Genomic DNA, 23,285 nt, shown 5'->3' on the forward strand with positions numbered 1-23,285 from the left:
CCGTCGTGGGGATTTGAACTGCCGTCCTTCTGATCGGCAAGCCCTAGGCTCTGTGGTTTAGACCACAGCGCCACCCATTTCCCTTAATAATAAACTTAGAACTTAACTTATAACACTAAACCTTAACACTAAACATACTATGTACAGAACACCACACTAGAACAAAAGAGAGACGGAAAGAGAAAGTGAGTGAAACCCAGGCTCCTTCTGGCCTCTACTATTATCTCTACCTTTCAGAAGAGATAACAGAACCAGTTTAAACCATCTGTACTCAGCTTCTTTGAAGGAATAACCCAAAAAATAACAAACTTTCGGCTTGTTTCTTTCACACAGAGAAGCTTCCAGAACCCTCTTGAATCAATTAGAAAAGGAAAGATCTGTACACATCAGATCAATACTTTCTACACTAAGAAATGCAAACTGGCAATAACACCTCTTTTTGTTTGTGGGTGGGTGTTGGAAGCTGCTGCTGAAGGTCAGAGAATGCATGAAAAGTTCTGTGTGCTTTCTTGTCCTTTTTCACAGCAATTTGCTTATTAAGGATACGTCTCTCTTCTAGGCAAAGGTCTGACCACGTTCATTTCTTGTTTTCAGGGAACAATTGGTTTCAGAGGACCTCCCGGTCTTCCGGGCCCCCCAGGAAAAGCGGTATGTGCCTCTTTTTATATTGCTAGGTTTCTCCAGTGGGCATTTCCAGATGTATCAAGGCCTATTTCTCTTCATTTTTTTACTATCAGCTGTGCACCTAGGGTTGCTCAGGAATTCTAAACAAAGAAACTTGTGCAGCTTGGAAACCAGTGGTTAAAATCAGTGCAGTTTTGAAAAATTCAGCCCACAACCATGATTCAAGATGGTGTCCCATTGCATCCAAACTGTTATGTACTGAGTTGAATAGGATCCAAAATGCAGCAGTCTGATTGGTCCTAGAACAATGGGATTCAGAATGCAACAGTCTGATTGGTCTTAGAACAATAGGATTCAGAATGCAGCAGTCTGATTGGTCCTAGAACAATAAGATTCAGAATGCAGTAGTCTGATTGGTCCTAGAACAATAGGATCCAGAATGCAGCAGTCTGATTGGTTCACAGGAGGCACCCGATCCAGCTCCAGGTGGAAGTGAATTCGCAACCTGATTGGCCTACAGGAGAATCCTGGAATTAGCCAATCATGTGGGGCCCATTGTGTAAATAATGTATATAAAGCAGACCTTCTGGGGGAACTTCCATTCCTCCTCACCACTATGAGCTGAATAAAGAGCATGAAATCCGCTCTCGACTCCGAGTATATTTCACAAACGTAGATGAAAACCTTCTCCTTGATCTCAGGAACCGTTGTGCAGAGTTTGGTTACAATATCTTAAAAGGTGCGCAGAGAACAAACAAGCAACTTTCTGAAATACGGAGTAGATTTGAGTGTTTGGTGGTTGTTGTTTTACGGGACAATGCCCTCTCTAGGCAGCGTTGAGAACTTTGCAATTCTAGCGAGCAAACATCCAGAAAAGGGAAAACTGCAAGAAAAGGGGAATGAAAAGAAAAACTCAGCAGAGCAAGCAACAAATAATGCTGCTCTATTTGGGACACCCCTATTTTGGCTTAATAAATCAAGATATGAACATGACTTCTGCCTGCGCACATAAGCCCCTTTGCTCTTCTCTGACTACGGTGCTGAAGTCTCCAATTAGCCATCATTTCCAGGTTCCTGCAAACTCAGAAAATGTGGTTTCCAGTTTCAGAATAAGCCAAGATCCTGAAAATACTTCAAAATGTGGTTTAGGGAACCTGGCTTCTTCCAAAGCTGGTAACCATAGTGTCAGGGTTGCTTCAAGATCCTAGCTCACAGAGGATCACGCTAGCCAACGGTCATTAAGTAAAAGTCTTTATTGAGTTACAGTTTCCATTCTCAAGCTGCTGCGTGCAACTCTACGTCTAGTAGCTAGACCGGCGAAGCTCCGTCTGAATCTCCGCCCCTCGTACACCAACTTAATATCCTAGCCCTGCTCCACCTTTTCCGCCTGACTGTTCTTCTCTGGGTCCCTCTGCCCCCCTGGGTCTCTTCCTTCCGGGATTCTTCTGACGCTGACCCCCCGGACCCTCCTGTCTCCTTGCGCCGGGCTTTAGGACCCGGCTCCCTTTCCGGGCTGCCTACTGCGCCGCCTTCCTGTGCATTTGAACTTGGCGCGCGCGCCCAACCTTCCACCTTCCGTCTAACCGTCTCTTCGCTCCCAGATGGAGGTGTGGCCACTCCTGACTCGTGCCCTCCCTCCTGTTGTGAGCTGCCAGCGCTTGCCCCCTGGCTCCCTTCCTCTTCCCTGTTCTCTGGCGGTGACGCTGGTCCCGATCTCCAACTGCTCTCCTCTGAGTCCCCTCTGGCTCTATCTTCCTGGGGTGCCCCCCTAAACTCCCCCCTTGCCCTGGCCACTGGTGCTCCTTTCTGTGAATCCTCCGATTCACTGGAAAGGCTCGGAGATCTCGGGTCGTCGTCATCGCTCATCTTTTCTTCTGCCTCCTCCCCTTCGCTCTCTGTTTCCTCCCTTGCCCTTGCCTCTGCTCCTGAACCCCTGACATCCATCCCCGCCTCGAAGCCCCCCACTCCCCCTTCCCCTCCTTCCGGTGCTGGAGCTGGGTGCTGCTGTGTCAAGGGGACGAATGTCGGGTATCGTTCGCTTCCCGTAGCGGGCCTCCTTCCGAAGTCTTCCGGTTCTTCCTCCCTGCTCTCGTCGACGACAGTCACCTCTGCTTCCATCTCTGTGCCGCCGTGCTCGAAACCAGGGTCGTCCCCGAAAACGTCCATGTCCGTCTCTCCCTCACTTCCTCCTGGCGGCGTTGCTCGTCCTGGACCTTCTTGCCACTTCCTGCGCCACTGCTCCTCTGGTCTGTCGTCCCACCAATACGAGGGTTCTGAGGCAGATCCCGAGGGTGACCCCTCCGGGGAACGGACGTCTCGTGTCGGGTCCTCGTCCGAGTCGAACCCCCGGAACGTGCTGGCCGAAAGCGTGGGCGTGAAAAGCCAGTCGTCGAAAAAGTCTGCTGGTATTGGTCTATGTGGGAAGAGGGCATGAAACTCGTGTTTGAGCAGAGGTTCGTCCAAGGCGTAGCCCGGCACCCAGCTGTTCGCACTGGCCGGGGTGCCCTCCTTGGCGAGAAAGTATTCTACCCCTTCTTCCCCCCATCTGGAATCCAAAATCTCTGTGACTTCGTTGATGCGCTCCTTCTGTGCCCCTCCTGCGCGCCCTGTTCTGTCTCTGACCGGACTCGGCGCCGTTCCGGGTTCCTGAAACCTGTGCGGTGCCTTGTAGGGAGTGAGCACCGATCTGTGGAACACCGGATGCATTCTGGAACCTTCCGGAAGCGCCAGCCTGAAGGCCACCGGGTTGATCTGCTCTTCGACTTGATAGGGCCCCAGTTGCTTATGCCCTAGTTTCTTCTTGGCCAACGACCTGGCCGGCACTGCGTGGGCTGCTAACCAGACCCAGTCTCCCACGTGGAGCTCTTCGCCAACCCTTCTACTTTTGTCCGCTTGTACCTTGTATGCGTGCTTGGCCAGCTCCAGGTGGCGCCTCAGCTGATCGTGGACTTCCTGCAGCTCCGACGCGAACGCATCTGCCGTCTGCGGCTCCCCCTCCCCCAGCCTTTCCAGTCCCGGAAAGGTTCTGGGGTGCCTCCCGTTGTTGGCGAAGAACGGCGTGATCCCCGTGGACACGTGCTTCGTGTTGTTGTAGGCGAACTCGGCGAGCGGCAGGTAATCCACCCACGTCGCAGGCTGTTGATTTGCATAACACCTCAAGTACTGCTGCATGATGGCATTGACCCGCTCCGCTTGCCCGTTGGTCTGCGGGTGTCTCGCCGACGCCAGGTTGATCTTGACGTTCAGGAAGCCCATCAGCTTCTGCCAGAAATTCGAGATGAACTGCCGCCCCCGGTCGGACAGAATAGACCGTGGCAGACCGTGAACCTTGAACACGTGGTCTATGAACAGTTTGGCGGTTTGCTCCGCCGTGGTCACCTTCGCACACGGAATGAAATGTGCCATCTTGGAAAACAGGTCCACCACCACCAGCACTGCCGTCTTGCCCCTCGAGCTGGGCAGATCCGTGACAAAGTCCAGGGCCACTCTCTCCCAAGGTTCGACCGGAGTTTGCAGCGGTTCCAACAGTCCGGCCGGCGGTCTATGCACTGGCTTCGCCCTCTGGCAGGTGTCACACCTCGCCACGTAGTCCGCGACCTCCCCTCTCATTCCAGGCCACCAGAAATCCCTGGCGACTAATTCCACCGTCTTCTCCTTGCCGAAGTGCCCAGCCGTGGGCGCGTCGTGCAGCTGCTGCAGCACCTTGGCGCGAAGTTCGTCTCCCGGCACGTAGATGGCCCCTTTACGGATGAGCAATCCATCTCTTAGCTGGAAACCGTCGGCCGCTGCCTTGCCCCTTTGCATCTCTGCCATCTTTGCTTGTGCGAAGGAGTCCCCCTGCAACGCTCGTCGCACCGCCTCCAGGTCCACGGTTGCCGCGGCGCACGCCCACACTGTTGGTGCGAAGATGTGCATGGCGGCCGCTGGCGTTGCGTCCTCCAGATACTGTGGCTTACGAGAGAGAGCGTCCGCCATGATGTTGGTGTCCCCCGGGACATACTCTATTCGGAAGTCGAAGTTCGCAAAGAACTCAGCCCAACGTATCTGCCTCTGGTTCAGGAACTGTGCCGTGCGCCAGTGCTCTAGGTTCTTGTGGTCCGTGCAAACCTGCACCGTGTGCTTGGCGCCGATCAGAAAGTGCCTCCACGCCTTGAACGCTGCATGAATGGCCAGCAACTCCCTGTCCCATATGGTGTAGTTCTGCTCGGACTTGCTGAGCTTCCTGGAGTAAAACGCTCCCGGTCGCCACACCCCTTGCGGGTCTTTCTGCAGCAGGACCGCCCCCACGGCTCTGTCCGAGGCGTCTGTCTCCACCCTCATCGGCTTGCTGGGGTTGACGTGAAGCAGCTGCTCTTCCGACGCGAAGAGACGCTTGAGTGCCTGAAAGGACTGTTCCGCCTGCTCTGTCCAAATGAACTTCTTTTTCTTGGAGCTAAGCGTGTCAGTGATGGCCGCCGTCTGCATAGCGAAGCCCTTGATAAACTTGCGATAGAAGTTCGCAAAGCCGACAAACCGTTGGACCTCCTTCCGGTTGCGCGGGCTCTTCCAATCCAACACCGCTTGAACCTTGGCGCTGTCCATGGCGAGCCCCTTGTCAGACAGCTTGTAGCCCAGAAAATCCACCTCCGTCACGTCAAATTGGCACTTCTCCAGCTTGGCGTAGAGCCTATGTTGCTTTAGCCTGTTCAGCACTTCCTTGACGTGTTTGTCATGCTCCTGTTGCGACTCCGAAAAGATCAGGATGTCATCTAAGAAACAGACGCACGTCTTGTAGAGAAGTCCCGCCAACACGTGATGCATGAATGCTTGAAAAACGTGGGAGCCATTTTGCAATCCAAACGGCATAACTCTATATTCGTAGGTCCCCAGTGGCGTGAACATGGCTGTTTTCCACTCATCTCCCTCCCGCATGCGAATGAGGTTGTACGCCCCTCGCAGGTCCAACTTGGTGAACACTCTGCCCTTCCGCACCTTTGCGAGGAGGTCGTCAATTCGGGGCATGGGGAAGTCCGATGGCTTAGTCACACTGTTCAAGATCCTGTAATCCACTACAAGTCTCTTTTGGGGCGTATCCCGCTTCTTAACGAAGAACACCGGACTGCCTCCCGCTGCCTTGGACTCTCGGATGAAACCGCGCTCCAAATTATGATCTATGAACTCCTTGAGTTCTTGCAGTTCGTCCTCTGACATGGAATACAGTCTCCCCTTAGGCAGCGCCGCCCCTGGCAGCAGGTCAATCTTGCAGTCATATGGCCTGTGAGGTGGTAGCCGGTCTGCCTCCTTCTCGCAGAAAACTTCCAAAAATTCTGCGTACTTGTGGGGAATTGCTTGCAGCGTGCCTAGCAGCAGCTGTGACTCCTCTTCCTCTCCTTCCTGCCTGGGCACGATGCAGTGTTCAGCACAAAAGGAAGAGCCGAAGGTCAGCTGCCTCTGGTACCAAGCCAGCGTTGGGCTGTGCTTGTCCAGCCAACTCATGCCCAACACAATGGGCGTGTCCGATAATTGAGTGACGTTGAAGCTGATGACTTCTTTGTGATTCCCAAGTCGCATCACCATTGGTGGCGTTTGCTGCACCACTTGCCCCCCTAGCAGCTCCCTGCCGTCCACCGTGACAACCTGCAGGGGCAGTGTGGCCGGCAGCAACTGTATAGCATGCTTGTTGACAAAGTCCTGCCCTATAAAGTCCGCATTGCTGCCTGAGTCAATGGTGATTGGCACGTCCATGGTGATGCCATTGGGCAGCTGGAGAGATGCGGTGAGCCTCACCACTGGTTTGGGCGGGAGGGGGTTCACGGGCTGTAAAATCTCTGGGGACTGCATCATTAATACGTCTGGCTGGGCCCCAGTGCCTCTTCCTCCAGCCAGACTGCGTCGTTTCCCTGCTGTGGTCCTCCTTGCTGCGTTGCTGCAGTCACCATTGCTGAGGCTGCAGTGAGCTTGTTGAGCCTCTGGGGACACTCTTTCGCCATATGCCCTGGCTCCTCACAGACGTAACACTTCCTGTTCCCTCTAGGAGGCTTTGCTTTCACTGCTGCTGGTGCTAGGGCTCTGGTTGCTGACTGAGCCCTGGCACCTCCAACCTCCATAGGTTCAGCTCCTCCTCCTGGCGGAGGCGTGGATTGCGTACGCGCTGCTTCTCTGGGAAAGAAGGAGGAGCCCCTGGCTGTTTCGCGCCCTCCACGCCCTTCGTCCCTGCTCCACGGACGTCCTTCCAGCCGCACCCCCACTGCCAGCGCCCTCTGCACGACCTCCTGGGTGGTTCGGGGTCTCTCCCCCCTCGCAATTTCATCTTTCACAGAGCTGTGTAATCCCTCCCAGAACAGGTCTCTTACAGGAGCCGAATCTCTGTCCCATTCTAGGGCACTGGCCAAGGCGAAAAAGCGGGCATGGTACTGCCGTACGCTGGCCCTTCCCTGTTTCAGTCCATGAATCTGTTGCCTAGCAAGATCCACGTCAATGCTTGATAAAAAACACGCATCCATCGCTTTAATAAAGGCATTTGCATTTTGGAGCGCCGGATCGTTATCCCTCCACAAATTGCGCAGCCATGCTCTGGCATCCCCATGCAAATAGGACATGATGAATCCCACTTTCTCTTGCTCATCTCTAAAATCTTTACTCAGCAGTTGCAGTGCACACAGTACGTCTGCTCTAAAATTGGGATACTGTTGCAGGTTCCCATCGAAGTGAGAGACCAGACCGCCTGTGCGTCTCCCCAAACCAATCCCCTCTGGTTTGGGTGTCTGTTGCCCTTGCTTCGTAAGCACTTCCAACCTGACCTGGAGATCCCTGTAGGCGGCAGCTGCGTCCTCCTCTCTCTTCCTGGATGCGAGAGCCTCGGCATTCAGCTGTGACACTGCTTCTCTGAGTTCCGCTATCTGCTGTTCAGCCGTCATGTCGGCTGCCGTTCGTGAGCTCGCTAGTAGGCACCTGCTTCTCTCCTCTCCTCGAGGCTGTAGATGCCCACAATTCTTCAGACGGAGCTTACTGTCAGGGTTGCTTCAAGATCCTAGCTCACAGAGGATCACGCTAGCCAACGGTCATTAAGTAAAAGTCTTTATTGAGTTACAGTTTCCATTCTCAAGCTGCTGCGTGCAACTCTACGTCTAGTAGCTAGACCGGCGAAGCTCCGTCTGAATCTCCGCCCCTCGTACACCAACTTAATATCCTAGCCCTGCTCCACCTTTTCCGCCTGACTGTTCTTCTCTGGGTCCCTCTGCCCCCCTGGGTCTCTTCCTTCCGGGATTCTTCTGACGCTGACCCCCCGGACCCTCCTGTCTCCTTGCGCCGGGCTTTAGGACCCGGCTCCCTTTCCGGGCTGCCTACTGCGCCGCCTTCCTGTGCATTTGAACTTGGCGCGCGCGCCCAACCTTCCACCTTCCGTCTAACCGTCTCTTCGCTCCCAGATGGAGGTGTGGCCACTCCTGACTCGTGCCCTCCCTCCTGTTGTGAGCTGCCAGCGCTTGCCCCCTGGCTCCCTTCCTCTTCCCTGTTCTCTGGCGGTGACGCTGGTCCCGATCTCCAACTGCTCTCCTCTGAGTCCCCTCTGGCTCTATCTTCCTGGGGTGCCCCCCTAAACTCCCCCCTTGCCCTGGCCACTGGTGCTCCTTTCTGTGAATCCTCCGATTCACTGGAAAGGCTCGGAGATCTCGGGTCGTCGTCATCGCTCATCTTTTCTTCTGCCTCCTCCCCTTCGCTCTCTGTTTCCTCCCTTGCCCTTGCCTCTGCTCCTGAACCCCTGACACATAGTTTCCTGGTTTGGCTGAAATGTGAAACTATGTTTAATTGGAGAGATCTTGCTTTTTCTGCATATTATTAAGCCAATATATGGTCACCTGAAAATGACCTTCGACTTTGAGCAAGAATGGGTAGTGAACCTAAACCATACACTATTCAGTCAGAAAGATAAATTCAACTTCATCATACAACTTGAATAAATTTAGCTTTAGCGGTTCTTTATTTTTGCTAAATGAAAAGAACAGGGGAGAAAAGTTTTGAAAACCACATCCGCTAGTGGAACAGGAATGAATGAAAATATGACACTTTTTTTTGGAAATGATTTAATAGTGCATGTGGGAGCTGGAGCCAAATCTCTCCATGGTTGGAATAGCAGAGCATCAATGGGAGTTAAATTTAAGTGGGTCTACTCTTAAGCATGAAAATCAGGGTCCACGCCATAATATTCCTTTTAAAAAATGCATGTAGCCAAAGAATGCTGCAGATAAATTGCATTTGGCACATAAAATAAATTAAAAAATTTTTAAAAAGTGAGTATATATGTTTTAAACTAGCACAAGATTCAAAACGGGATCCTGAAAAAGACATTTTCTATGATAAATTCTTTTTAAATACTTTTACATAAGTGGGGGTCACAGGGGCTTGTCACCAATTCGAGACTGGACAAGTAGAAATGAAACAAAAGGATGCAAAATCTTAAAAGACCAGGGAGCATAGATAATCCTCTCTCTCCCTGAATAGACACATATTTGCTTGCAGGTACATCTTTCTTCCCAAACTTCATGTTTCCAGAGCATATCAGTTGGCTTTCACACAACTTAATAGTAGTGCATGCTCTGGTTATGTCCTGCTTGGACTACTGCAATGCGCTCTACGTGGGGCTACCTTTGAAGGTGACCCGGAAACTACAACTAATCCAGAATGCGGCAGCTAGACTGGTGACTGGGAGCGGCCGCCGAGACCACATAACACCAGTCTTGAAAGACCTACATTGGCTCCCAGTATGTTTTCGAGCACCATTCAAAGTGTTGGTGCTGACCTTTAAAGCCCTAAATGGCCTCGGTCCAGTATATCTGAAGGAGTTCTACCTGGACACTGAGGTCCAGCGCCGAGGGCCTTCTGGCGGTTCCCTCACTGCGAGAAGCCAAGTTACAGGGAACCAGGCAGAGGGCCTTCTTGGTAGTGGCGCCCGCCCTGTGGAACCCCCTCCCACCAGCTGTCAAAGAGAACAACTACCACCAGATTTTTAGAAGACATCTGAAGGCAGCCCTCTTTAGGGAAGCTTTTAATGTTTGATGGATTACTGTATTTTAATATTTGGTTGGAAGCCACCCAGAGTGGCTGGGGAAGCCCAGCCAGATGGGCGGGGTATAAATAACAGATGATTATTATTGTATTATTATTATTATTATTATTAATGTGTGAAAATGGCCCAGACCATTGTGAAATAGAATGACAAAAGGCTTTTTCTGCTTTTTCATTTCAGGGGCCTCGTGGGGATCGGGGCCCTCAGGGGTTCCGAGGACCCAAAGGCGATACTGTAAGTACATTTCTATTTTTTTGTACTATACTTACTAATATCACCATCATCATTATCTATATTATTTCTATGCATGTGCTATTTTACTTAATGTTACGTTTTTGTTCCATTAAGAGTTTTGTTCCACTGCCTATATTTGAAAGGTGCTGGAGTGCAGAGAGAACTAGGACGACAAGAAATGGGAAAACGTCAAAGGAACAATTACTAAGAGAAATGGCTGTTGTGTCTGATGGAGAATGACACAGCCTTTAAGGCTCCACTGCATTCTCTAAGTTTTGCTAGTGCTGTAAGGAAGACTTCTGAAGGAAGATTCCCTTCACATTCCTCAGCATTCAACCCTCTCTTTGTTTTATTTATTTATTTTATCTTTCGTTTATTGAATTTATATACCGCCCTATACCCGGAGGTCTCAGGGCGGTTCACAGAAAAGATCACAATATATAAAATCAAAATAAGAACAATAACCCAGTAACATCTCCCCTCAAAAAAGAGCCACATTTTTAAAGGGCATAGGATGTACAGGTGAAACTTGGAAAATTAGAATATTGTGGAAAAGTTCATTTATTTCAGTAATTCAACTTAAAAGGTGAAACTAATATATGAGATAGACTCATGACATTCAAAGCGAGATATGTCAAGCCTTTATTTGTTATAATTGTGATGTTTATGGAATACAGCTGATGAAAACCCCATAACACCTTCCATAACACCTCAGCAGTGCCACAGGCTGATAGCATCCATGCCACGCCACATTGAGGCAGTAATTGATGCAAAAGGGGCCCAAACCAAGTACTGAGTACATGTGCATGCTTTTACCTCTCAGAGATCCAATATTGGTCTATTTGCAATCCTTGTTTTGCTGATTTCATTTAATATTTAAATTTTCTGAGATTGTTAATTTGGGGGTTTCATCAGCTGTACACCATAAACATCACAATTATAACAAATAAAGGCTTGACATATCTTGCTTTGCATGTCATGAGTCTATCTCATATATTAGTTTCACCTTTTAAGTTGAATTACTGAAATAAATGAACTTTTCCACAATATTCTAATTTTCCGAGTTTCACCTGTAAATTGGATCAACAAAAGGCCTGGTTAAAGAGGGACGTTTTTGCCTGGTGCCTAAAGGTGTACAATGAAGGCGCCAGGCGAACTTCCCTGGGGAGAGCATTCCACAGACGGGGAGCCACTGCAGGGAAGGCCCCGTTCTTGTGTTGCCACTCTCTGGACCTCTCGAGGAGGAGGCACATGAAGAAGGGCATCAGAAGATGATCTCAGGGCCCGGGTAGGTTCATATGTTTTGATGATACTTTGTTGGCCACAAGTAATGCTTGTTAAGAGTTTTTCTGCTCTCTGCTCCTAGGGCAGACCAGGACCCAAAGGAACACCAGGAACTGCTGGACCCTTAGGAGAACCTGTAAGTCTTGCTGTCGTCGTTAACATGAAGCTATTTTTGATGCTAAGTTCGTAGCAAGGGAACGTGTGTGCCCTGTTTGATAGAAATACGGTGACCCTGAAGCTCAAGATATTACTTCTTTTATTGAACAGGATTTGCATGCCACTTAATCATCTAAACCTCAGTCTCAGTTACAGGAGACGCTAAATGTGTCTCTCAGTATGGTGGCTGGCGTTCTCCTTATCTCTTGAGTCTCCGTCTGCACTGTGCATTTAAATCAGTGTCATACCGCTTTAAACCGTCATGCCTCCCCTCCCCACCCCAATAATCCCAGGAACTGTAGTTTCTTAAGGGTGCTGAGAGTTGTTAGGTGACACGCTATTCCCTTCACTGAACTACAATTTCCAGAGTTCAGACTGGCCCTTAAACCACTCTGAGAACTGTAGCTCTGTGAGGGTAAGTAGGGGGTCTCCGAATAACTCTCGACACCCTTCAGTTTCCAGGGTTCTTTGGGGGATGCCTGTTGAAAAAGGAACGATACAGCTTTAAACACATAGTGCAGATGGAGCCTAACTTACTGGTGTTATAAGAATGCTAAGGTCTTATATACCGTATTTTTCGCCCTATAGGATGCACTTTTTCCCCTCCAAAAATGAAGGGGAAATGTGTGTGCGTCCTATGGGGTGAATGCAGGCATTCGCTGAAGCCTGGAGAGCAAGAGCGGTCGGTGCGCACCGACCCTTCTAGCTCTCCAGGCTTCAGGAAGCTATCTGCAAGCTTTGGGAGCCAAGGCTTGCGGACAGCAGCCTGTAGCCCGAAACCCGGGGAGCGCAGCAAGCCTTGGCGCAACTTCCCACCGGGCTCCGAAGGCTTGCGGATAGCAGCCTGTTCTGGGGGCTGGGGGGGAAATATATTTTTTTTCTTTATTTCCCCCCCCCAAAAAAAAAACTAGGTGCGCCCTATGGGCCGGTGCACCCTATAGGGCGAAAAATACAGTATATACCGGTATATATATGGAATAAATGTTCATAAATGTATAAGGCAAACACAGATGCATAAATATAGTGTCTGAAACAGTACAGGAGAGCAATCCTGAAGCCATTTTGACTCTCCCAAATTGACCTCAAATATTTATCTGCAAAGAGGAAGGAAATGGGGAAAGCTTTCCAGTTGTCTTTGGACTGTAGGGACTTACACCTCCCTGTAAATACAGCCTGGCAAGTATCTGTTAAGCTGAGCACACTATCAATATGCACAAGAGATTCAGGAACTAAGTATTTACCATCTCCAAGGAATGGCCAGTCTATCCAGAAAAGGCAATCAGATATGGCATTATCAGGTATCCTGGCAGACAGGAGAGAAGCAACACGCTCAAATTTCTGCTGGGGACAACCTCTTTCTGTGATGTATGTATGGTGTTTTTGGGGGGTGGTCTTGAGCTACAGGGTAGGCAATTTCAAAAGTCTATATAAAAGCTTTCACACCAATGTTCTGGGTTCCTCTCCTCCCTCCCTGCGTGGGGGGAATGGGGGAATCCTGTTGCAACAGTTTAATAAAGATCAGGCTTACTAGCTGTTTTGCTTCTCAACATTCTCTGGTTGGCCTCTGCTATTTTCTCCTACCGATAGAGAACCTACTTAAGGACTCTATACGGGCTCTTTGATACCCCATAAGGGAAAAAGGAGCAGTTTTTTCTTGTAACACTGGTAATTTGTGCTGAGAGGGGAGAGCGCTGCACTTAAAGGCAGAACTAAACAATTAAGGGTCTTGGGTGGACAGGGGTATCTGTGATGTTTTTTTAATTCCACGCCGCCGCCCCCCACTTAATCATGGTGTCCTCCACTATTTCAGGGCATGCCTGGAAAAGATGGGAGAGATGGGACTCATGGACTCGATGGTGAGAAGGTTTGTAGTCCTGTTTACGAACCCTGTCAAAGTATGCACAAAGCACATAGTTTAACGTTTCCCCCTCCCCTCTTCCTGCAAATTCCTATACGTTCTAATTGCTATTGGTGCAAAATACCTTTGATTTACGGTTGCCAATCTAAGCAATACACATTGCCATGCGCAATTTCATATCTGTAACAATTGCAATGATTTTGGTATACACTTTGACGCAACATTGTCAGTTTATTCAGAAATGCTTATCTGAGCGTTTGTTGTTGTTTTCTTCTTATTTTTTGCGTAATGCTTGCACATCATATGCTCGAATGCAAACAAAGGTATATCATGTTAAACAGTTCAAAGGTGGAAATGAATAAAACTATGTCTGTCCGTCCGTCCGTCCGTCCCCCCCCCCCAAGAAAAAGGACATAAAGAAAATCTGTTGAAAAGCAGCATCCAAGGCATAAAGAACTGCTTTGCTGGATCAGGCCCAAAGGCTACCAAGTCCAGCCTCCTTTTCTTACGGTGGCCAGTCAGACATCTGGGGGGAAACCCCTGGCCATTCCTCCTATGCTTCCTGGCCACTTCCCCCCGCCCCACTGCCCCAGAGATCAGGGCTCTGTGCACCACACAGAGCCATCACATGCTCCTTGAACTAGACTGCTGCCCCCTAGTGCAGCCAGGACATTGCCTTGTTGCTGGTGTAGAAATAAGATTCAGTAACATGTACAAAAATGCATTATGCAATTGCTTTGCCAAAATGTGTATATTGGGGGGGGGTGTTACATTTAAAGATGTGTATACAGTGGTACCTCAGGTTACAGACGCTTCAGGTTACAGACGCTTCAGGTTACAGACTCCGCTAACCCAGAAATAGTACCTCGGGTTAAGAACTTTGCTTCAGGATGAGAACACAAATCGTGCAGCGGCAGCACGACAGCAGCAGGAGGCCCCATTAGCTAAAGTGGTACCTCGGGTTAAGAACAGACCTCCAGAACGAATTAAGTTTTTAACCCGAGGTACCACTGTATTGGGAGAAATGTGCTGATGAATTTTCGTGAGGACTCTTTTTTTAAAAAAAGGCAAGCTGATACGGAAATAGGGAGAACTGCACCTCAAGTTAGATAAATGAAAAACTCAGTATTTTACTTACTTGATTCGTATTTTTTGTAGTCACTATTTCACTATATTGTGGGGGGAAATTATTTAAAATCTGAAGGAAGGAAGGAAGGAAGGAAGGAAGGAAGGAAGGAAGGAAGGAAGGAAGGAAGGAAGGGTTGGGATATTTTTGAAGCTTAGAAAAAGAAAAAGGAAAAACTGAGAAAAACAGAAATTAGCAGATTCACTTATCTCTAACATAGGTTCACATAGCACAGCTGCCACCAGCCTGTAAAACCCCACTTATTTTCAAAGATTGCATTCAGTGGTTCTACTGCGTGGTGCCACTTTACTCTCATTAAGTAAATGCATTGATTCTCCTGGCTTGAAATGAACCCCGAACCCCAAAAGAAAAAGAAATATTCTACAGAAGTGTACAACGGGCTGAATTGCTGGACCCTCTCTTAAATTTCTCTGGCGACGTTAGTGCTCCAGTAGGCTGAACAACCCGCACACCCACATTATTTTGCATTTTACAGGGCGATGCTGCTCGCTTTGGTGTTCCTGGAGAAAAGGGTCCAAATGGACTTCCTGTGAGTATTCTTCCACAGAAAACATCTTGGTGGGGGGGACAATTTATATATTTATTACATTCATCCAAGGAGTTTGAGGTGTTGTATATGTATGTCCAACCACATCAACAGCTTGGGTAGGGCTGCGACCATTTCCTGTTTTCTAGAACACTCAGTGGTGAATTTAATTCTCTGTTGCTTCCATGTTTTCTGACCTTGATGACGCTCTCCGCTTCAGGGACTACCTGGAAGACCTGGAACTAAAGGAGAAAAGGGTCAACCAGTAAGTAAAGCCTTTTATTTAATGTCCTTAGAAGTGTGTGAGTTGCTTTAAGCCGGCGCATTTACTCTGTGATGGATACTCTTTGCCACCAAAGGTTGTCCTGGGTCGCCACCTGTCGGCAAGACCACCACAGCATCTCCTCAGCTTTGCTCACCTGTATTTGACAGCTAGCCTGGGGGTCTGTCCCCCATCTGACCGGGTGGCAAACTTTTGCAAATGTAAACACAGACTTAATGGAATGCACTGGTCACTTTTCATTCTCTGTCCTCTGGTAGGGTGTTCCGGGAGAGATGGGAGGAACCGGTCCTTCAGGAGAGCCAGGTATACCTGTACGTATCTCATCCATGCATGCTCCATGCTTGTCAATAACACTCATCCTTCCAGGTTGCTCTGCGTCACTGTTGATGACGAGCTCAGAGCCATCTTCATTCCCTCTGCTTCTGACGTACAGATTGCAGGTGCCGTCCAAAATGGCTCTGCCCACAATGAGAAAGAGAAAGCGAGAGTGACTGAGAGCGCTATCAGTTCTCCTGAGGCTTGCTGAGTGCAACAAAATCTCTAGGGGAAAGACCGAAAAGGGGGCAAGGAACCAGCAAACTCAGCAATGGCTGTGTTCAATGAAAGGTTGACTCACGGTTTCTGGGGTGGTGGACAGGAGGTAAGACAGAAAACCATGTGTGGACAGGAGAATTAGGAGTGGAATAGAGAATTCTGGTTTCCTTGGAACACCCTGAGCAGGACACACACCACACTGCAAAATTTTGCAACCATTTGAGCTCAGAACCCTTGTAGATCTATTGCAAACCTCCCTGAGATCCACCAGCAGATAGATCTCCATGTGGGTCCCGCCCACCCTGATGCAGAACAATGGCTTTGAATAGCGGGACTGGATTGTTTGCAAATGCACCACATATGACCTTCTTTTATTTTTCTCAGGGAGATCGTGGGATCCCTGGGGAGAGAGGCGACCCTGGTCCAAGGGGATCTTCTGTAAGTAACCAGTAATCCCGTTTAAAAGCATTATTGCTCATCTTAGTCACATGCTAAACTTCCATCGAGGTGGAGTCCATCTCCTTTCGTCCCAGAATACACCTGTCCTGTTCTCTCTGTGACTGCGATTCCTACCCAGTGCTTACCAAAATTAAGTTAAGAGTAGAAAGGATAATGGATGGTGAACTTTTCAACATCTGCCTGTCAATTGCCTTCCTCTTAAAATATCACGGCATTAAGAAGCCACTTTAATTCGGAGTCTTCAGCTCAAGGTAAATATTTGTTTTCATTTTGCATCTAATGAGCTCTAGCAATTGACTCGCAGCAGGCAGTATGTTTGTGTGTTTTAAATCTCTCTCTTCTCTTTTATTTGATCAAAAACGCACACATAGGGCATCTTAGCTGATTTCTTGCAAGTGCCTTGGGCCAGTCATCAAGCAGCAGAATAAGGCATTTCCCCGGGGAAGGAAATAAGCTGGAAAACCATACTCCTTACTCATAATTATAAAGCGAAGGAATAAAAGGGTAACTGGAGAACTGCGAGAAAATAACAGGAAAACTGTATGTGTTGATGGTTGCATGAGAAGCATGTTCTACCCTAAGGGCTCTTGCAGACAACCTGTTTATTGAGGACGCACCCTGATTTGCTTGCAAGGCAAATTGAACAATGTTGGCTCTTTACTGAGCATTTATTCCAACTTGTAGATGCTGCCAAATTGTCATCCACAAGGCATTTTTTTCATCACTTTCCTTATTGCAAGAATTTTGATCTTTTGGGGAAGTGACTTTCTTGTGCAAAAACTCCCAACTGACTACAGTTGCACAATCTGCATTGTTGGTTTGTGATGGAATCCCATCTGAAAATAGTGAAAGTCTCAAAGTGCGCTCAGATTGTTTCCTACCCAGGGCAGAGAGGATGCTCAAATTCCATGTATTGTTCTTCCATGGTGCTCCTCAAACTCTTCCAAAGTTGCCTCCGGCCTGACAGCATTCTGCAGCAGGGAATTCAAACACATCGGTTTAGGTTTCCACAATGGATTGAAGCATTCTTTCACCTTGTGGAGAGCTGTGTGAAGCCTGGGCGCGCTGAGCTCGCCACGCCCAGCCTTCGGCATGCAGGCAACTCTCCGCAAGCCCCGGGAGCCCAGCGCAGGGCTCCCGCGCCTTGCGGAGATCTGCGCGAAGCCTGGAGAGCGAGAGGGGTTGGTGCGCACCGACCCCTCTCGCTCTCCAGACTTCAGCGAAAGCCTGCATTCGCCCCATAGGACGCACACACATTTCCCCTTCATTTTTGGAGGGGAAAAAGTGTGTCCTATGGGGCGAAAAATACGGTAAGTCAGGATAAATTCAGGATGATGGCTTTGTCATCGTGTAAACTCTCCAGAAACAAATCAGAACATTTCTTTTTTAAAAATTAAATTTGCTGATTATTTTTTATTGCTTTTCAACAAAATTTAGGAATTTACATCAAATTAATTTAAATTTAATACATATTTAAAAGTTGATCTCCCACCTTTTCTTACACTTGTGTCCTTCTCCCTCTTTCGCTGCATTATAAAACATATTTTTATCTACTTGCCAATTTCTTACTTAAGATCATTTTCCATCGGCTGTGCATATTTCAATCCCTGCCCTTCCTTTTATTGACTATATTTCCCATAGAAAACCAAATTACTCTTCACTTTGCCAAACCATAGAAATAATCCATATTAAAAACTTCCCTTTCCTTTCACCTTACTAGCGCAAAGTTCTGATCATTGTTGGTACAAATTTCATTGATTTTCTTCTTCCAAAGCTTTAGTCTATTTAAAAAATCCTTTGGGTGTACTCTTTTTCTGTTGTCGCCATAAATAAATTTGTAAACTGCCCTTGATCTGCAGATCTTAGAGCCAGTGTGGTGTAGTGGTTAAGAGCGGTAGACTCGTAATCTGGTGAACCGGGTTCGGTTCCCCACTCCTCCACATGCAGCTGCTGGGTGACCTTGGGCCAGTCACATTTCTTTGAAGTCTCTCAGCCTCACTCACCTCACAGAGTGTTTGTTGTGGGGGAGGAAGGGAAAGGAGAATGTTAGCCGCTTTGAGACTCCTTCAGGTAGTGATAAAGCGGGATATCAAATCCAAACTCCTCTTCTACTCTTCTTCTTCTTCTGTTCACGACATAAACGCTCCATAATAATCTGACCTCCATGTAAGCTCTGTGTGAGCAAATCAGAATGATTGTTCGATAAACAAGTTGTCTGGAGGATTCCCAAGGCAGAACACTGTTGTAGGGAAGACCATGACCAAGTGACGACTGGGACTGCTCATTCTGCCCAGAGCAACTTCAAGGCCTGTCATTTTCTACCTTCCTAGGGTATTTTATCTTCAAGCTGAGTGGGAGAGCCCTCTTTGGAGATTTCTGCTCGCCCCAAGCATCGCAAAGTGGTCATGCTGCCACAAATACCCATAGCTGTCAACTTACAGATTTGAAAATAAGGGACCAGCAGCCTCGAAAATAAGGGATCAGCAGCCAAAATAAGGGATTTTGCTTAGCTTATACATAGATCCGGCACTGATGGAGCTTGAAAGGGATGCAGAGGGAGAAATCACTACATTAAGATGCTGCACTGGTTGGAGGGTATGCTAAGCAGCACGTCGGGGCTGCCGTCGTCCTGGTGCGAGGAGTTCCATCGGACCTTCACCACCCGAGAGAGAGGGAAGGAGGGAGAGAGACTCTCACCCACACCACCTGCAAGCCCGGCATGAGGTGGTTGCGGAGCTGCGGCAGCTGCTGAAGCGCCACCCTTCTGCGTCCTTCCCCATCCCCTCCTCTTCCTCCTCCCTCAGGCTGCCTCCTCAGCCGCCGCTGCCACCTCCAGCTTCCCCTAGCAGCACGGCGGAAGTCTCACAAGAGAGGGGCTGCCTGCCCAACCGCCGCCACCTGTCTCCTCATGATGCGCCCCTGAGAGGGAAAAAGGAGAGACGGAGACGCGGCAGCTCGTGTGCGCTTTCTCGCGCGCGGTGGAGGACCCCGAGCCGCTGCTTCCCTCTTGAGCCGGGCGAGCATGAAACCTGGGAAATTTAAGGGACATCATCAATAAGGGACAGCAGCGGGACATGGCGCTGGGATAAGGGAGTTTCCCGTCAAATAAGGGACGGTTGACAGCTATGCAAATACCATTTCTTTCCTTTTCAGGGACCAATTGGTTTGCAAGGCCCCATGGGAGCACCAGGTGTAAGAGGCTTTCAGGTGAGTCTATTAAGCAACAGCAACAACTTAGCACACAGCTGAGGAACCTTCTCTGCATCGTGGACTTCAAGAAATAAGTGGGGCACAATTGGGGAAGCTATCTTATGAGAACAGTTGGGTGGGGGGGGGGATATTCTATGCTAGTCCTGCTCAGAGTAGACTTATTATGCAGAGTAATTGTTGGCTATTTGCAGATTAGTTGCGCTGCAGAAGGCGTGCTGGGGAGACCACACATTACAAGGAACGCAAAAGTAACTTTTGCTAGGTTTTAATAACAAAAACAAAAACTCCTTTTACAATATATCCGTAAGCATGACCCATCCACCAGGGTACTGAGAGAGCTAGGTGCTGCTCTTTATATACTATAAAAGGTAAAGGGACCCCTGACCATTAGGTCCAGTCGTGGCCGACTCTGGGGTTGCGGAGCTCATTTCACTTTACTGGCCAAGGGAGCCGACGTACAGCTTCTGGGTCATGTAGCCAGCATGACTAAGCTGCTTCTGGCGAACCAGAGCAGTGCACGGAAACGCCGTTTACCTTCCCGCCGGAGCGGTACCTATTTATCTACTTGCACTTTGACGTGCTTTCGAACTGCTAGGTTGGCAGGAGCAGGGACCGAGCAACAGGAACTCACCCCGTTGCGGGGATTCGAACCGCCGACCTTCTGATCGGCAAGTCCTAGGCTCTGTGGTTTAACCCACAGCACCACCCGCGTCCCTTATATACTATACCCAACAGCTTAATTAACATAACTTAACAGCACCTGCTATACTGCTTCACAGCTGTAAAACTAGGTCAAGTGATCTGGCCCTTAAAGACATGCACATCTTGTGGAACAATAATGAAACCTAAAAATTAAAGAAACCATTCAGCATTAATAAGTATGACTAACTTGGGTTCATTGCTTTCAGTGGGTCTACTCTGAGTAGGAGTTGGTTGGATACAACCCTTTGACTTCACTCAAGGCCACATGCAACACAGCAGAACATTTCCTCTCTTCCTCCTCGCCCCTGGCAAAGGCCTTTTAATCTTGGGTCCCTTCCAAGTGTGGCTGGAGTTAGGGGTCAGTAAGATGGGGCAGCTGTCAGTGCTGTGACCCATTAAGGGCCCCCACAGACATAGGCTGCATATGCACCATGGGTGGAATTCAATGTGGGGAATTCATGAGTGGAATGAGGTCCACTTGCACAATGAGACTCCTCCCCTTTCCCTCCATGGCCCCCAAACCTGCTTTGGGTTCCCCAAAATTCTCCAGAGCAGGTTTAGAGGGCATGTGGGAGAGGGAGGAAAGGAAAGTCCCATTGCATGAGTAGACCTCTTTCCAGTTGTGGAACATCTATGTTAAATCACACCTCATACTTTTAAAGCACGTAGCTTCCCCCAGAGAATTCTGGGAACTGTAGTTTGCCCCCTTACAGATCTGTAGTTCCCAGCACCCTTAATAATCCAGCACTGGCTTGGCTCCGTCAGTGCGTTTGCACCACGCTGACGTCCTCGCCCCTCACCCTCTGAGTAAAAACCACTTTCTGGGAAACCAGCATAGCAACTCCACCCAGTGACCTGCTTCTGTTGCTTTGTGGTAAAATGCCTTTGTTGCTTATTATTATTTTTTTAGGGTCGTAAAGGGTCCAGTGGGGAGCCTGGCCTTCCTGGTCCCACCGGAATCCGTGGCGGGTCTGGTGAAAGGGTAAGAAAAAAGGAGCGTCTCCACCCCCATCATTCTGCTCGGACGCTGAGGTCCAGCGCCGAGGGCCTTCTGGCGGTTCCCTCATTGTGAGAAGCAAAGCTACAGGGAACCAGGTGGAGGGCCTTCTTGGTGGTGGCGCCCGCCCCCTAGAACGCCCTCCCATCAGATGTCAAAGAGATAAACAACCACCTGACATTTAGAAGACATCTGAAGGCAGCCCTCTTCAGGGAAGTTTTTAATGTGCGACATTTTAATGTATTTTAAATATTTGTTGGAAGCCTCCCACAGTGGTTGGAGAAACCCAGCCAGATGGGCGGGGTACAAATAATAAATTATTATTATTATAAAGAAAGTGGGAAAGTTGAGAACAGCGGCTTACTTAACTTCACACAAAATAACAGCGCTATTTTCGCTACGTAGGGTTGCCATATTAACATAGCAACATGTGCGTAGACCTAAGTCCTATTAGATCCAATGATACTTATTCCCAGGTATATGTGCAGTGAAGGCTTGGTCTCAAGAGGCAGGGAGTTCCAAAGTTCCAAACGAAGCATCCCATAAGAAAGGACAGGGAATGCTTCTTTCAAATGATGACATTGCAACACCTGCCTGCATCGTGTGGGGTTTCTCCTCTGCAGAAGTTCTGCCTGCAGAGTGATGTGCAGCAAAACCCACCTCCTTGCTGCAGGTGCCCCTCTTTCTTGACAGCAAGTCAAGCACCTCACAGCTGGTGAGCAGAGGACTCAATTCTAGCTCTCTCTGCGGTCCAGAAGGCACCTCTCATAAGCACGTTTAAAGGGGCTTTAAAACCCTAATTAAGCATTAGGGCTGCCCCCCCCCATCCCAACTGATTCAATTTGGACCTGTATACCTGAAGGAGCATCTCCACCCCCATCGTTCAGCCCGGACACTGAGGTCCAGCTCTGAGGGCCTTCTGGCAGTTCCCTCACTGCGAGAAGCAAGGTTACAGGGAACCAGGCAGAGGGCCTTCTCAGTAGTGGCACCCACCCTGTGGAACGCCCTCCCACCAGATGTCAACTATCTGACTTTTAGAAGACATCTGAAGGCAGCCCTCTGTGTAGGAACGTTTTGAATGTTTGATGTTTTAGTGTGCTAATTGTTTTCAATTTGTTGCAAGCTGCCCAGAGTGACTGGGGCAACCCAGTCAGATGGGTGGCATATAAGTAAATTATTATTACAGTCACACCTCGGGATAAATGTGCTTCAGATTGAGCGTTTTCAGGTTACGCTCTGCGGCGACCTGGAAGTAATGGAGCGCGTTACTTCTGGGTTTCGCCACTCGCACATGCACAGACAATCAAAATGATGTCACGCGCATGTGCAGAAGCGGCAAATCACGACACGTGCAGACGCGCAGACGTGGGTTGCGTTTGCTTCAGGATGCGAACGGGGCTCCGGAACGGATCCCGTTCACATCCAGAGGTACCACTGTATTATTATTATTATTATTATTATTATTATTATTATTATTATTATTATTAATTATTCAGGGCCTGGATCAGGGGAGGGGCGTGGACAGCCCTAAGGGAAACTGATGCTGTCACCTAATTAAGGCATTTAAAACTGATTAATCACTTGGGTTTTTAAAAAAATCCATTTGAGCACATGGCACACGTTCCCTGCTGGAAGGTGCCACGTTTTGCCCTTCCTCCTGACTATGCTTCTGCAAGTGTCCACAAGGGGTAGGAAAATAAAATGAAAAATACCTGCTGCCATTGTGCATGTTACAGGTTAGGTGCAAGCCTGATCTCTTTCTATAACCTATGAAGCAACCTGTGCAGGATTCCCGTTGGGGCACCTGCTTAGCTGCTGTGAAGCAGGACTTTGGCCTGCAGGGCTCTCCTTATGTCTTTATCCATAAAATTGCTTCGCTGTTGTGCTAACTTTCTTCTTGTTCCCAGGGCCCTGGTGGAGTTTCTGGACCGAAAGGTAACCAGGTAAGCTATAATGTCAATAATCTGTGCCCGTATCTGTATCTTCTTTGTCCCTTCCCCTCCCCTTCCATCCCATCCCATCCCCCCTCAAACTTAAGGTCTGGTTCAAATATTTAAAAATGATCCCCGCTGTCAAAAGGTAAGAGGTGGCTCTTCTTCTTTGACGATCGATCCCTCGTAGCCGAGTAAGATTGTCTTCCATAAACACGGTTTTAACAGTGAGTCCGTAAGTGACTGCGGAGGCCAATTCTGGATCCACACGTCCTTCCACAGTAGGGACACTGGTTT

General features: G+C 48.8%; 1 protein-coding gene across 1 annotated transcript in view; it reads left to right on the forward strand.

Moving 5' to 3' along the window:
- COL9A3 (collagen type IX alpha 3 chain) overlaps positions 1–23,285 on the forward strand; it is a 74,748-nt gene that overhangs the window by 40,851 nt on the left and 10,612 nt on the right. Inside the window, exons 15-25 of the mRNA XM_028735408.2 lie at positions 595–648; positions 9,848–9,901; positions 11,268–11,321; positions 13,152–13,205; positions 14,822–14,875; positions 15,093–15,137; positions 15,413–15,466; positions 16,074–16,127; positions 19,302–19,355; positions 20,971–21,042; positions 22,965–23,000. Coding sequence (XP_028591241.2) covers positions 595–648; positions 9,848–9,901; positions 11,268–11,321; positions 13,152–13,205; positions 14,822–14,875; positions 15,093–15,137; positions 15,413–15,466; positions 16,074–16,127; positions 19,302–19,355; positions 20,971–21,042; positions 22,965–23,000 — 585 coding nt within the window. The remainder of the gene's footprint in view (positions 1–594; positions 649–9,847; positions 9,902–11,267; positions 11,322–13,151; positions 13,206–14,821; positions 14,876–15,092; positions 15,138–15,412; positions 15,467–16,073; positions 16,128–19,301; positions 19,356–20,970; positions 21,043–22,964; positions 23,001–23,285) is intronic.

Source organism: Podarcis muralis, chromosome 5 (assembly GCF_964188315.1).
Source record: "Podarcis muralis chromosome 5, rPodMur119.hap1.1, whole genome shotgun sequence".
Lineage (NCBI taxonomy): Eukaryota > Metazoa > Chordata > Lepidosauria > Squamata > Lacertidae > Podarcis > Podarcis muralis.